The sequence below is a fragment of the Scylla paramamosain genome, chromosome 36 (genome assembly GCF_035594125.1).
Source record: "Scylla paramamosain isolate STU-SP2022 chromosome 36, ASM3559412v1, whole genome shotgun sequence".
NCBI classification, from domain to species: domain Eukaryota; kingdom Metazoa; phylum Arthropoda; class Malacostraca; order Decapoda; family Portunidae; genus Scylla; species Scylla paramamosain.
In genome coordinates, this window is record NC_087186.1 from 8,803,991 (window position 1) to 8,818,310 (window position 14,320).

Genomic DNA, 14,320 nt, shown 5'->3' on the forward strand with positions numbered 1-14,320 from the left:
AGCAGCAGGGAAGGCCACCGTGGTACAGTGGATCCTGGTCATACACTCGCGGCAAGTATATTTACCTGATGATGACTGTTGTTGTTGTTGTTGTTTTTTCCTTCTTACTCAGACAAATATTGTATGCACTTCTGCCTGCATGGGTAGATCTACAAGATGGTAAGAAAAGTTCCTAAACTAAGTCTATATACTAGTATATTCCCTTCAAGATGGTTATGGAGAAGGCCTGCACTGTTCTGTACGACACACTGGCGATTACAACAGTGTCCTCATTGGATGTCTAATCACCCTCATACACAAATAACCGCATTGTTTTCACATTTTCGTGGACTGAGTTCATGAAAGGTCGTCCTGACCTCTCTTCTTCCGGTGATGTTATGTCGCTCTTGAAGCAGATATACCACTCGAAACACTTCTCACGACTCACTGCTTCATCGTCAAACACATGCCAAACCATATCAAAAGTCCCCATTGTAGATTTGGTGGGTTTATGGCAGAACCTTATGTACACTTTACTTTCCGGTCCATGATGAAATTACAAACATGGCTGCATGCGTGGTCACTAAAATTTCCGCGGCACAGCTCACGAACTTCATCGAACGAAGCCAATCAACAGACCTCTTGGTGACGGTTACTGCTCTGATGCTCTGCGATACACCCATTCCCGCACTGCCTGTTGGCATACTATGGATCCATTCCCGGAACTTTTTTGACACCATCCCGTATTTTTGGTATTCACAAGAAAATTTATACCCTGAGTTAACCGTCTCCTGAAATCTCACACCTGCCCCCTACCCTCCCACCTCTCCCTACCCCCCATCTCCCAAAGACTTAAAATCTCATTCGTAGGCAGCGGTACGTGCCCTAAAGAGGCTGAAGACCATCCCCTCATACTAACATTCCCACTCCTTATTATCATACGTTTGTATCCTGCACTTTCCTTTACCATACCCCGTGTCTTCCTTATACAGTGAGGACAGTTTTTTTTAAAAGGGAGCGATGTTACAGTGGGATGGATGGAACATGTGGCAATTCGATGCAACTGGGCAGCCATGCCATCTGCTGGCAACCCCCGCCTCTCACTGTCTCTGTACATAATCACACTGATATAAAGCCCACCAGTACCAGCAACCGCTTAGTTACGTCACTACTACACAAACGCGATGACTGGGTTGGGCAATCATGACATGGCTTAAAAATTCTGCGAGTTACCAGTCAGCTTCTGCATCACTAATTCGAGAAAATGCAGAAACGAATTTTCAAATATTTTAGTTTCTATCTTGATCGTTTTTTGACAGGCTCTGGTGGAAAGTATTCGGTTTTCAATGATGTTTTCATAATTCCTGCGGCAGTTTCACAAAGATTCATCAGTGTGACGAAACACTCATGAGAACCCAACTAACTGCTTCAACGGTCTTTGAATACAGTCATGAGACTTGAAAGAAAGCCGGTAGTCGTATTTATTCCCAAACTATTCCTTCTCAGGCATGACTAATAGATTCAGGTCTGAACTCATGCCGTAAAATAAACAAATGCTAAGCAATCTTATCTAACCCTAACACTACGCCTCAGCCAACACCGCGAGTCTTGAATGTGTGCGTGAGTAACTTTTCATTCTCAGACATTCACCTGACGCAGTTCCCATAGTCAAGTGCGCCAGGAATCCACGCCATCTTATGCCTTACACAACCGTCACATTACCCAAGAACACCACGGCTTATATATACCGTCATTCTCCCTACGAGGCAGCAACTACTGTTTCCCTGAGGCAGGCACGCATCCCCGAACCCTCCCTGCTGCTTGAGCGCGATGCTGCGAGTACTACTGCTGTGCGTGGCCGGCTTTGGCCTTTGTCTCGGCCAGGTGCTCAAGCCCGGCAAGTGCCCAGAGTTCACCTCCAAGACAGACTTTGAGGTGCAGCCGGTAAGTGTTGACGCAGAGACGTTTTTGTGTGTTGCTCTTGACTAATGTCGAGGTGTGTTCTATACTTACAAAATCGTGTTGATTATTTTACATGTTCATACTTATATGAGCATCATCACCAAAAAGAGTCAGAAAATCACCTCATAAGGTCTTACAGCTTAATAATGATTCTCTCTCTCTCTCTCTCTCTCTCTAGTACCTGGGAAAATGGGTGGAAAATGCGCGATTCCCCACAAAGGACGAGGAAGGTCAGACCTGCAATTACGCCGAGTATTCGGACAATGGTGAGTCTGGTTGTGCCACCAACACTGTCCCTTCTAACACATCTGCCTGACTTCAGTCACATGTCATAGTTTAGCTAATATTCACAAACTAAATCAAATGATGAACAAGCATCTCCCATTAGATGATCCACGAGCCCACGCACACACACTCATGCACCAATATACTATAGTCTGTTTCCCTTGTTCGTGTGTTCCCTGCAGAGGACGGGACGGTCGGCGTGCACAACGCGGGACTCGACGCTGACGGCACCTTCACGGAAATCTTCGGCTACGTGGAGCTGACAGACGTGCCCGGCTCCCTCGCCCTTCATCTGGACGGCGGTAAGTGTGGTGAGGCACAACACACACCAAAACCACACGGGAGAAGTTAGTATCGCAGTCATTTCAGCTTAAACCACAACACGGGCCAGTCATCTAAGCACTCTTTCGACCAAAACTCTGGAACTGCCTTAGTTTTCCCTTCTCTCATGACCTGGCATGCACTTCGTGAGGTGTATCAACCATGGAACTAAATTGGTTAGCCCAAGAGAAATAACTTTCTACTTGATTTTTGTCAATTGATTTTTTTACTAGATTTTTTTTTACGACACTGGGCAACCTCTTTTACACGAAAATAAAAATGTCTTATGTTTTATGCATGGTCAGAGAGTTTAGTACACCTTCCGTTTTACATCAACTAAATATTGAGTGCCAGAGTGCTGCACGGCATCAGTGAGGTCAGTGTGGGGGGGGAGGGGATGGTGAGCGCACAGTTAAGTCAACAACAGACACGTTGCTGCTTTGCTCCACTTTCCTTCTGCACCTGTGAGGTATCATCGCATTATATGCACTTCAAAAGCTTCGCGCGGCTTCCCTCTGATCCCTTCATCTCACCTCGTTCCTTCACCTTATGTAGTTTTTCAAATCTCTCCTGCTCATCTTTTCGTCCACTTTGTCCCACTTCAGGGTCAATACTTCACCTCCATTAATCCTCCTCACCCACCGCACTCTTTCCTTACAGTTCCGTTCGTAGGGAAATACGACGTGCTGGAGACAGACTACGAGACCTACACCTCCGTATATTCTTGCGTTGACTTCCTCGGGTTGGGATACATGGACCAGGCGTGGGTGCTGGGGCGTCACGTCCTTTCTGAAGAGGAGCTCAGCCTCGCCCTATCTGCCTTCACTCGCTGGGGGATTGACACCAGCTCCTTCGAGTACACGCCTCAGACCGACTGTTCTGGACTGCCCTGAGCATCTCCGTCCAGCCCTCCCTTTCTTTTTTCGTGGTAGTGAAGGAATGCTTGTCTCCGGGTCTCTTTACGTCAGTGGTTTCCCTCTGGTACCTGCATTCCAGAACTATATACAAGCAACTTCTCATTCCCTCCACGTGAAGGAATGACAGACCAGGAGTGGTAGACTACCCTGTCCTCCGCGAGCCGTGTCATCTCCCCGCGAGGAAGGAAGGAGACGCCACTCAGTCAGGGAGGGAGGGAAGGGAGCAGCAACATTTACTTTTTGTTAATTAAGGACCACCTATTCACGGGTACAATTAGAATATTGAGTTAACACTTGTAACTAATAAAAAATAATGAAAGATGGAGAGTTTTGCAATAAATAACCTTAAACCTACACCTTCGCCAAGAGCACATTTTATGTTGCAAGCATTTCTTGGAACTTGCCACGTGGAAATTTTAGTAAGCTTGAAAAAAAAAAAAAAAAAAAAAAAAAAAAAAAAAAAATCGTGCGCGCGCGCGCGCACACACACACACACACACACACACACACACACACACACACACACACACACACACACACACACACACACACACCTCAAAATAAACATATAAAAATTGCTTGATTCAATATTTTGCTTCCGCTATCTCCTACCCTCCTCCGTTTCCGAAAAAAATAAATAAATAAATACGTAAATATGGAATAGTTAAATAAGAAAAAAGTCGGTAAAGATATTTCCTGCATATTGTACAGACAGACAGGCTAAAAGATCCTTTGGGGACGAAACTAACCTAAACGTTGAACTTTTGATTCAACATTCGCCCTATAACCAACGGAACATAACGCATTTCTCTCATACACAAGCTAACAACTGAAGCAGCATGAAGTTTCTGACAACAAAAACTTAACAGAGGCCATCCACAGCCCAGCCCACGACACAGCCTCAGGGAAGCTGATGATGGAGTTATGTACTAATCAGAGACCGCATTCTCAATAGTTTAAGCGTCTTACCTCAATCACTTTTAACAGGTTATACAGTAGTGGAAGTTATTGAGTTTACAAGGGGATGTTCATGATTCTAATGATAGCTTGGCAAGGATTCCACACCAACCCTGGGAAAGAAAAACACCCTTGGGAACCTAACTGACCATCTCTGTGGCCTTTGAAAATGGTTCTTAAGAGTGTTCATCTCCTCCATACACCCTTGTAATGCATCACCCATCACATGAGCATGGGCTGGGAAGGTGTGGAGAATAATACGTGAAAGATTTATTACTGCTGGCTTTAATATCATCTCAAATTCAGGAACAGTAAAATCATAAGGGTTCAAAACTAAATAAGCTACTTTTTTCTTCCAAAACAGGGGTTGGTCAACCAACAAATACTGGACAATAGAAACAAACACATAACAGCGTATCGTATTCATCACAGTATTCAATTTTGTTTTCCATTTCGTTAACTATCTGCATTAGCGCTTTTCAACACAACACATTCTTCTCGTCTCGTTTCCACACTACTCGATGGACGGAAACAATTTTTTTTTTCCCAGTTTTCATTGGGTATTACTTCCTGAGGTTATAAAAATATTTTATCAATGGTCCTTTGCCTCACTTTAGATCAACGGTCCCTTATCTCCTGAGGGGGGACGGAGTCCATTCCCGCGCCCCGCCTCGTGTAACAAACACAATAGTCCAGATGGCTGCACTTTCTGTTATATCACAGAACAAGGTTATCAACTCAACCATTCACTTTCTTCTTCTGGTGCACTCCTATAACAGAGGAAGGGAGAAAGGATGGGGAGGGAAAATAATCTATGAAATGTAGCGTGTACGGCGTATACTTTGGAATGTCTGACAAAACTTGAAAAAAAAAAAAAAAATGAAATAAACTACTAAACAAATATAACAAAGTGCTCTCATCCTAAGAGGAACGAGGCACTGAGGAAATTTTTCTCTATTTAATAAGCAACAATCTATGGTTCTTGGGATCAACGAAAGGAATTTCTTCCTTCTCTTTGTCTACTTGGCATCAGCGGCTTAGATGTGACCCTCTTCAGACACGCCTTGCAGTTCAGACGCGTTATACAAAAACTAACAGATAAAACGTTTTTCTTTTTTATGAAGGAGGCAATAAAGAAGCATAATGTAGCGATACTACGGCTAAGAGAACAATACGCAAGGGAGTCCAGACTAAGAAACCGGTATAGAATCTTTCTTCATTAGTTTTCTTCCAAAAGTATCGAGTTGACTGGGTGGCGACGAGCCCGCGGAGGTGAGCGAGGAGCACAGGTCGAGGCAGGCATTGATCTGCTCCTTCCCGAGTCCTCCCGCCCGGTGGCTCGTTGCTCCTGGAGACTGTGATGGCGTCTAGTCCATGTCCACGGACTGGTTGACGCTATCCGAGCGGAAGGCCTCCACCTGAGCCTGGCTGTCAGCCCTCATCATGCGGCGCAGGTCCGGCTATGGGCGGGACGTGAGGGAGGGAGGAAAGGGGCGGGGCAGGGCGGGGCGGGCCAAGGTGAGGTAAGAAACGAAAAAAAATTGAAAGAGAGAGAGAGAGAGAGAGAGAGAGAGAGAGAGAGAGAGAGAGAGAGAGAGAGAGAGAGAGAGAGAGAGAGAGAGAGAGATCAGAAATGAGACAGTAGAGTGAAGCGTCATTGGAAAGGAGAGGGAAGGGTTAGAGTGGACAAGACAAAACAAACATTTCAGGTCACATAACCACCACGTGTGTTCTACTTACACTATCACTAAAGTTTATCTACATGGCGGTGTGTGCTTAGTGCCTGCTCCCTCCGCCATTCTACACGAGAGAAAGTGGAGAGATCATGAGAATACCTGCCAACCCTTCGTTCCCAAGACACAAACCTTGGAACCCACAGAGCTGGTCCTGCAAGGGATGGGTCACTTCAAGGATAAAATTATATCACCAATTGGAGGCTGTCCCCGTGAAGCACCAGTAAAGCATCGCGTGGCACGACCTTGTACTCTGGGCGTGAGGTGAACAAGGGTTCTTTGTGACCTAATTGCAGGATATTAACTGTTTCCTTTCACCCCACAAGGAAATCAGTGCCTCAGATCCCTTATTACCAGCACACCGTCAGATATCCGTTGTTTCATTCATTTACTGACACAAATGCTAAACTAAAAGGTATTCACAGAGCGCACACCTCTGCCAACGCCAGTCATCTATGAAAAATGTGGCAAACATTCGCCGTAGACGACATACACAAAGAGCAAACTTTCTCCCCTGTTTTGAATACACGAGGCAAACATTCTGCAGACTCATTAGTAAATGCGGCAATTATTCTCTATAGACTAAATTAAATGTAGCAACCATTCTTCGTAGACTAAAATGCGCCAAACCTTTTCCTACTACACCATTCCACTTTTAGCTTTACTCCACCTGCCTGCAATTCTTTACATACTGGCACCTCAGTAAGCCTTTTTAATAATCTTTTGCTGCCCTTAACCAGTTCTCCTTTCGCAAGAATTACCCCATCTGCCTGCAATTCTTTAGGGACCAGCACTTCAGTAGGCCTTTTTTTTCATATATATATAAATTTTGATGCCCTTGATCAGTACCCCTCTTCCAAAACACACACACACACACACACACACACACACACACACCGCAGCAGGACACACACACAACTTTACTAAACTTCCAAAGCTCCCACCTATATGAGCTCAGGACACCTCAGGACTCCTCATAGAATATACAGTAAGAGAATCGCCTTTCGCCGCCTTCCCGAAACTTACCTTGGGGTGCATGAGGACGAAGGGCAGCTCGGCGGTGACCTCGCCTCCCATGGCCCCGAGGTACAGCTTCACCTTCACAGTGTACGAGATGATCATACCGAACATGTCACGTGACTCAGGGTTGGCCAAGCTGAGGGGAGAGGCACGTGATGAGGGGAGAGGGGAGAGAAGAGTGGGAAGAGGACCAGGAGAGAAGAGCCTGAACGTACGTTAATATGAAAAGGAAACGGAACAGTATCAGATCTTTTGGCCCTTACGAGGCTGTTTGTGATAAGATGCACACTAAGAAAGGAGAGGAGACAAGAGGAGAGGTGAGGAGAGGAGATGAGAGAAAAGAGGAATAGAAGGAAAGAAGAGGAGAGAGGAATACAAGGAAAGGAGAGATGAATACAAAGAGAGGAGAGAGGAATACAAGGAGAGGAGCGAGGAATAAAGGAATACAATGAGGAGAGAGAGGAATACGAGGAGAGGAGAGGAGAGAGAAATACAAGGAGAGGAGAAGAGAAAAGAAAAGAATGCAAAGAAAGGAGAGGAGTGAGGAATACAAGGAGGTGAGAGGAGAGAAGAATACAAAGAGAGGAAAGAGGAATGCAAGGAGAGGAGAAGAGAGGAATACAAGGAGAGGAGAGAGGAATACAAGGAGAGGAGAAGAGAGAAGAATACAAAGAGAGGAGAAGATAAAGGAATATAATGTGAGAAGAGGAGAGAGGAATATAAGGAGAGGAGAAAGGAGAGGAGAGGAGAAGAGTAAACAAGGGGTAGGTACTCACAGAGTAGATGAGGCCAAGTTGGTATGGATGTTTTTGAGGTGGCCGTCCAGTGCAATGCCTCGGCGGTCCATGTTGGAGCTGAGGGTTGGGGTGAGGTAGAGCACCTTCTGCAGGGCTGAGCCGGGGCTGACGGGGCATCCCTCCCTGACCACGAGGAAGACAACGCACGTGGACCAAGGATCTCTCAACCTAAACTGACCTGACCATTCCTGTCCTTCTGAGTTAAGACAGGTCGTATCTACTATATGTTTCATGGTGCTATGTTGATGAAATTACCATTATTTACACTGACTGCTGCTCGAAATAGTAATGACAATGGCAAAAGGAAAGAAAGCACAGAAGGGTAATGCTCTGATTGCTGCTGAAAATAACAGTAATGCCAAGAGCGAGAGGTAATGATAATGGTAATGAAGGAAGCTACAAGGCACTCACTGGGTCTCCACGCTGGCCACAGTGCTGCGGTACTGTCCCCCGCTGAACAGGCACACGTCCACAGACTGCTGCACCGCTGACTTGATCTTCTTCACCGTCTTGTTGCTGTGATTCCTGACCATGATGTTGATGGCGATCTTCTCGTTGTGGTAGTAGAGTTGTTTGTCCAGGGTCACCTCCAGCTCCAGCTCCCCGGGGCTCAGCATGAAATCCTTCCTGACGATGGTGCACGGCTGGCGACCAGCACGGCTCGGCGCGAACTGGATGCGACGGATGTTCAGCTGCACGGTCGACCTGGGGATGTGGAGGTGGGGTTGGTGCCTTCAGTAGCAGGGATAACAACGGGACATTGTGCACTGGGGCGATAGAGAGGAGAATCTAATCATGGTATAAAAGAAACCATCACAGAGGTATCCCAAGGCGTCTCTCAGCCTTCAGATATCAGTAAAGAAAGAACATGAAATAACAGAAAAGGTTTTAGTAGGCGGAACAAAAATGGAGGTCATGAGATTACACAGAGCACAGCTTACAAAGACAAAATTCCTCTATACAACCACAGCACCTCTACACACCTCTTGTGGCTGCGGTCCTCCTCGTTCTCGCCCACGTACACCTTGATGTAATATTCCACGCCACAGGGGCGGCCCTCATCCTCCTGGGCGGGCTGGATGGTGACGGAGGGCGGGGCCTGCTCGGGCATCTTGAAGGTGAAGGGGTAAGCATTGGCGCCGAGCTTCTTGATGAGCCTCTCCTGCAACTTGGTGCAGTCGTCATTCTTGGGCGGGTAGATCTGCTCCGATGCGAGGTACAGGTCCTTCTGGAAGCTGAGGCCCATCATTTCGTCCTCCTCGCGGCCATACCTAAAGCTGCACACCAGCTGTCCGAACACACGCCGGTTGTTCAAGTAGCTTGGGTCCACCACCAGCACGCCGTCTGTGGGGAAAGTGACGCGGTGCGCTTGAAAACTAAAAGTCATACAAAAAAACTGGCCTGAAATGAATCTGACTGCCCATATAAGTGTTCTGAAACTGTTCCACTGTAACAGGAGAGTGAAGAGGAAACAGTACAGAAATGTGACACAAGTCGTCTCTGAAGAATATACAACAAACCTCTGAGACAACAGTCCAAGATTTGAAGGGAGAAGTAGAAAAATGAAAGAGAAGATCAAACAGACGGTTGAAAAAAAAAAGAAAAGAAAAGAAAAAAGAAAGAATAATTTAGGTAAGAGGTTGAGCCAAGAAAGAAGAAATCAGACAAAAAGAAATCAGACAAAAAGTAAAAAAAAAAAAAATTAGACACGAGGCCAATGAAGAAATACTCAAAACTAAAGAAATCAGACTTCAAACTGTAGAAAAATCAGATACAAGACTGCGAAGGCCACAACAAAGAGCCACTCACCAACGGGATCCACAGACGAGACATGGTCCACGAAGTCACGGCGGCCCAAGTAGATGGTCAGCTTGCCATTGGGAGCAGCCTTCTTGAAAACCTTGAACTGAACCACCATCTTTGCGGCTGTTGGGCTGCGGTGCTTGGAGTGTGAAGCGAGAGTTCTAGGAGTGTTTGGCGGCGTGGAACAGACGCTGGAGTTATATAGAGCTGCTAGGGGACGCTAATGGGATGAAGGAAAACCTGACGCAGCGCTACAGAGACACAGGAAGTCAGGTGACAGGAAGCCATCATGTGGCAGAAGCCTACTTTTGAGCCATTTTTCTTTCTCTCCATCTCCTCAAGACATTATGGGAGTTTTTTTTTTTTCTCCTTTTTCTGATCATTCTCCCTGCTCTCTTCCTGTCTGGGCTGGGCGTGGCTTTCTTTTTGTTCTTCCGTGACGCGTTTCCTGTTCGTTTTCGCTCCATTTTTTTTTTCTTATTATTTTTTCGCGCCTTTTTGTCTTCCTTCTTTCTTTTTCCTCTTTTGCTTTTTTTTTTCTTTGTCGAAGTGATGCATTTACATTGTCATTTCTAACTCCATTTTCCTCTTTCTTTCTTTTTTCCACTTATTATTTTTTTCTTCTTTATGATGGAGGCTACGGCATCTATCAAAAATGGAAGGGCAAATTTTGGTTAGTTTTTATTGTACTTTATACATTCATCTATTTACTTTCATCCTATTAACTCGCTGACTGCTATGGCTTCTCAACCTCGATAGAATGGGTTGATGCAAGCTGACAGTAAAACCTAAAAACACCACTGATAGCAAAATAGGTGATCAAATAGTTCAGATGTTTAGTATTTATAACGTTATTTATCTTATCAAAATATTCAACAGGCAAGTATCATTCTGTCATCAGGTGTCAAGGATTAATGATCATTAGATCGTGACTATGAAGAAAATTATGGTGTTAATTAAATGTATATAGGAAGAAGCTACAAACTTTTTATCAAATCAAAACACGATTGATGTTATTAAATCAATCAGTCAGTCAGTCAGTCAATCTCTCTCTCTCTCTCTCTCTCTCTCTCTCTCTCTCTCTCTCTCTCTCTCTCTCTCTCTCTCTCTCTCTCTCTCTCTCTCTCTCTCTCTCTCTCTCTCTCTTTTTCTGCAAGAAGCCAAGGACAGTGCATAGTCTTTCATAATTTCCTAACCAGTCACTACAAGGGTTTCGTGACGCAGGGCAGCGGGTCACCACCACGTGTACCTGCGTCACTGATGAGGTCACGAGTTGAGTCTCCCGACCAACTTCTCCCTCTGTCTACTACTGTTAATTGGCACCTGTTCCTCTTGTCCACCGCTATCGCTCGTCTTTCTCTTTTCACCTGCAACAATTCATTCCCCTCCTTATGGCCGCAATACGACTGTTAACAGTGAGTTCACTGTTTAAATTAAAGTTTTCGAATCGAGGTGCTCGCTGCTGCCTAACCCCCCAGAAAGGTAAACAGTGAATAAGAAGACCAGACTGGTTGCCATTTTTCATAAACAACAGTTTAGTCTTTGCAACATTAAGCTCTAGTTTATTCGCCTGTATTTATTCAGTAATTTGTCAAGAGTCAGACTGCAACAGACAGTCTCATTTGCGGGAAAAGAAAGGGTCACGTGGAGATCATCTGTATGATAAACGTGGCTAAGGCCGGTAGAAACAATAACTTCAGCCACATGATGGACATTTAGGCAACAGCAAAGGACGAAGAACAGACTTGTAGTACACCGCGGCGGAGAGGAAAGGAGGCAAACTTAAAGGCCATGGCAATGCTTCTTAAAAGTAATTTCCATGTATACCAAATAAACTTTCTAGCTGCCTGAGTAGAATGCCTTGATTCAGTATCCAACAATAAGGAGTAGCAGGCCAGTATTATTATCTTCAATCAGGCACCATTGAAGAGACGATAAAGGACGGCCCCTGTAGAATAACTGGGACGACAGGATGACTGACAGATGTTCACAAGGTCATTAGAATATACGAAGATAGTTACTCTGAGACAACCTTATCTACCATGTTATTCATAGTAGATATGTTGGAGACAGAATGATAGTTAATTAAGCCAGGATCGAAATATGAGAGTAGATTAGCAAGTAGTGATATGGGGTACTTGCTTCTTAAGCAAGAAGACAGGCATAGGGTCCAAAATGCAGGATTTATTGGGAGGTGCCATAGTGTCATTGCAGACTGTCAGCTCAGATCCAGGTTCGAACTGAGGCAGGGAGGGACACGGCTGAGGGTCACTGGGGAAGTCAAGTGTGGCCATCCAGCTGCCGACGAACGGTATACACTTCTCATAAAAGTCAGCAAGATTGTTGTTGGCAAGCTGCTGCCTACTGTTGTGCTGTAACTTTATGTAGGTGGAGATCCACTGTATTAATGGGCTGACAACAGGCTCTGATGCAGTACGACCAATAATAAATATTAAGTTAAGAAAAATAATGTTAACCATCTTTCATTGACAAAATTCAGGATCAGTTTATCCCGAGCTGCCAATCACTATGTTCAGTCATGACTTTGTGTTAAGCTATTTATGCCTCATTACTTACTTTATTATTGTACTTAACATTGTATTTGAGAGTGGCTGTGTATATGTACTCAGAAATTACAGAAAAAAAAAACAGTTTTATATAATTATAGTCACTCAACAGAAGTGATCAAATTAACGAGAGCCGACACACAATCACTCAATCTACGTTCCCTCTCATTACGGGGATACCTAAATTAACGAGTTTTACTGACAGTGTCACCGTGTATATCGTCTCGTTTCAACACGCGATAGTCATAAGCACAGTGTAAATGTTCTGAGGTAACACACACGTCCGCCACACTTATCCTCTGGTCGGCATCTGCCCTCATCCGGGGGCTCCTGGTCCCTGGAACGCTCTAAACCAGCAAATTAGAGGAGTGGCGTGACGTCACGAGCAGGCATGGTTTCCTTTTGCCAGCCTGTTGCCAGCTGGGATATTACAAGCCTTGAATATCTCCTTGCTGTCACGCTGAATACCTATATCTTCTGACTATAATAAGCAGTCTTATCGCTATTAGGGTGTCTGTTAAAACTGCTATGGCATCCTTTAAAAGCTAGGTAATGATCAAGACGCTTGTGTGTTTGCCACCGCCGCTCATAAGTGCTCTTCTCACGCTTTGCAAAGGTAACATGATTATACCAAGCGACAAGGCAGAATACAGTGAAGGGCATGCACATTCAGCAGTTGGCCCAACACATGAGTGCCTTGAGTGGCCATGCCATCCTCTCAACACTGATGTAAGCTGCACATCTTGTTTAAGCAAGGACGCAACAGTATCTTAACAAGAGCACTCAATGTTAGTATAAAGCAAGGCTTCATAGCGTAACAAACATTGTAGCAGGCAATGATGGCACAACGGTCAGCCAAACCAACTCCTCCACGCTCCCCACAACGACTGTCTGTCATCAACGTAACCCGCTGACGCAAGATCAACAAGCTGCTGAGTATCAGTGTTAAGCAAACACTTAAAAAATAGAAAAGAAAAAAAAGAAAAAAAAAAAAATATATATATATATATATATATATATATATATATATATATATATATATATATATATATATATATATATATATATATATATATATATATATATATATATATGTATATTCCTCCTTTGGAGGAGGAAGCAGTAGGCACCTGCCGAAACGATAATTACTCCCAGTGAGGTCTAAAGCACTGGATCAGGGGGAGCTGTGAACTTATTATTAAATCCAGCTGTGACCTCACTGAACGTTTCTTTGTGTCTCACAACACAAGGTTGCAGTCACAGCCTGCCCTCTAAAGACAACTCTCTTCCTCCACACAAAACTACAAGCACCTAGTAACACACACACACCCTTCACTCAAATATTCAAAATTATCATAGCGACTCCTATACCAGACTCAGAGACCCCATCTGGGGAGGGGATCACAAATGTCCCCAGGTCGGACTGCTCTTCTGATAACGACCCTAAGTGTCTTGACACCCCCCCTCAACTTTTTCCTCATTAACTTCTGCAACATTCGTGGTCTAAGATCTAATTTTCAATCTGTAGAACACCACCTCTCCTCTTCTAAACCTCATCTTCTTTTCCTCACTGAAACTCAGGTGTCTGAGGCAACTGACAGTAGCCCCTTTCATGTTTCCTTCTACTTTCTCTATCCTCATTTTCAATCCAAAGCTGGATGTTGCATTTATGTGTGCAATAACTTAACCTGCTTTCATGCCCACACTCTTGAATCTTCCGAGTTTTCCACCATCTGGCTACGACTACAGACTCACTCTCAAACTAAATTTATCTGTGTTGTAAATCTCTCACTTAACTCCTCTGACTATAAAAAATTCTTTGACTACTTAACTTCCAAAGTGGAGCACATTTTGACTCTTTCCTTTTGCAGAGATCTCCATTCTTGGAAACTTCATTGTTCACCACCAGCTTTGGCTTTCCTCTCCCTTCACTGACCATCCTGGTGAACTAGCCTTCAACTTTGCTATCCTCCACGACC

The 14,320-nt window shown here is 44.6% G+C and overlaps 2 protein-coding genes across 2 annotated transcripts; one reads left to right on the forward strand and one right to left on the reverse strand.

The window, feature by feature from the left end:
- Positions 1–1,634: 1,634 nt before the first annotated feature.
- Positions 1,635–3,785, forward strand: LOC135090917 (apolipoprotein D-like). Its single transcript, XM_063988102.1, has 4 exons — positions 1,635–1,923; positions 2,120–2,207; positions 2,409–2,528; positions 3,208–3,785. The coding sequence occupies exons 1-4, from the start codon at positions 1,810–1,812 to the stop codon at positions 3,438–3,440; spliced, it is 555 nt and encodes a 184-aa protein (XP_063844172.1). The 5' UTR covers positions 1,635–1,809; the 3' UTR covers positions 3,441–3,785.
- Positions 3,786–4,690: 905 nt separating this feature from the next.
- Positions 4,691–9,964, reverse strand: LOC135090914 (arrestin homolog). The gene is made up of 6 exons (XM_063988100.1): positions 9,781–9,964; positions 8,955–9,315; positions 8,383–8,676; positions 7,951–8,094; positions 7,181–7,310; positions 4,691–5,881 (listed from the first exon to the last, which is right to left on the reverse strand). Exons 1-6 carry the CDS (start codon positions 9,887–9,889, stop codon positions 5,789–5,791), a joined length of 1,131 nt encoding a protein of 376 aa, XP_063844170.1. The 5' UTR covers positions 9,890–9,964; the 3' UTR covers positions 4,691–5,788.
- Between the last annotated feature and the right edge of the window lie 4,356 nt (positions 9,965–14,320).

Coding starts and splice junctions, on each gene's coding strand:
- LOC135090917 (XM_063988102.1), top strand. CDS start 1,810: ATGCTGCGAGTACTACTGCTGTGCGTGGCCGGCTTTGGCCTTTGTCTC. Junction 2,208..2,408: donor CGCCGAGTATTCGGACAATG/GTGAGTCTGGTT, acceptor TGTTCCCTGCAG/AGGACGGGACGGTCGGCGTG. Junction 2,529..3,207: donor CGCCCTTCATCTGGACGGCG/GTAAGTGTGGTG, acceptor CTTTCCTTACAG/TTCCGTTCGTAGGGAAATAC.
- LOC135090914 (XM_063988100.1), bottom strand. CDS start 9,889: ATGGTGGTTCAGTTCAAGGTTTTCAAGAAGGCTGCTCCCAATGGCAAG. Junction 8,677..8,954: donor GAGGACCGCAGCCACAAGAG/GTGTGTAGAGGT, acceptor CCACATCCCCAG/GTCGACCGTGCAGCTGAACA. Junction 7,311..7,950: donor AACTTGGCCTCATCTACTCT/GTGAGTACCTAC, acceptor CTCTCCCCTCAG/CTTGGCCAACCCTGAGTCAC.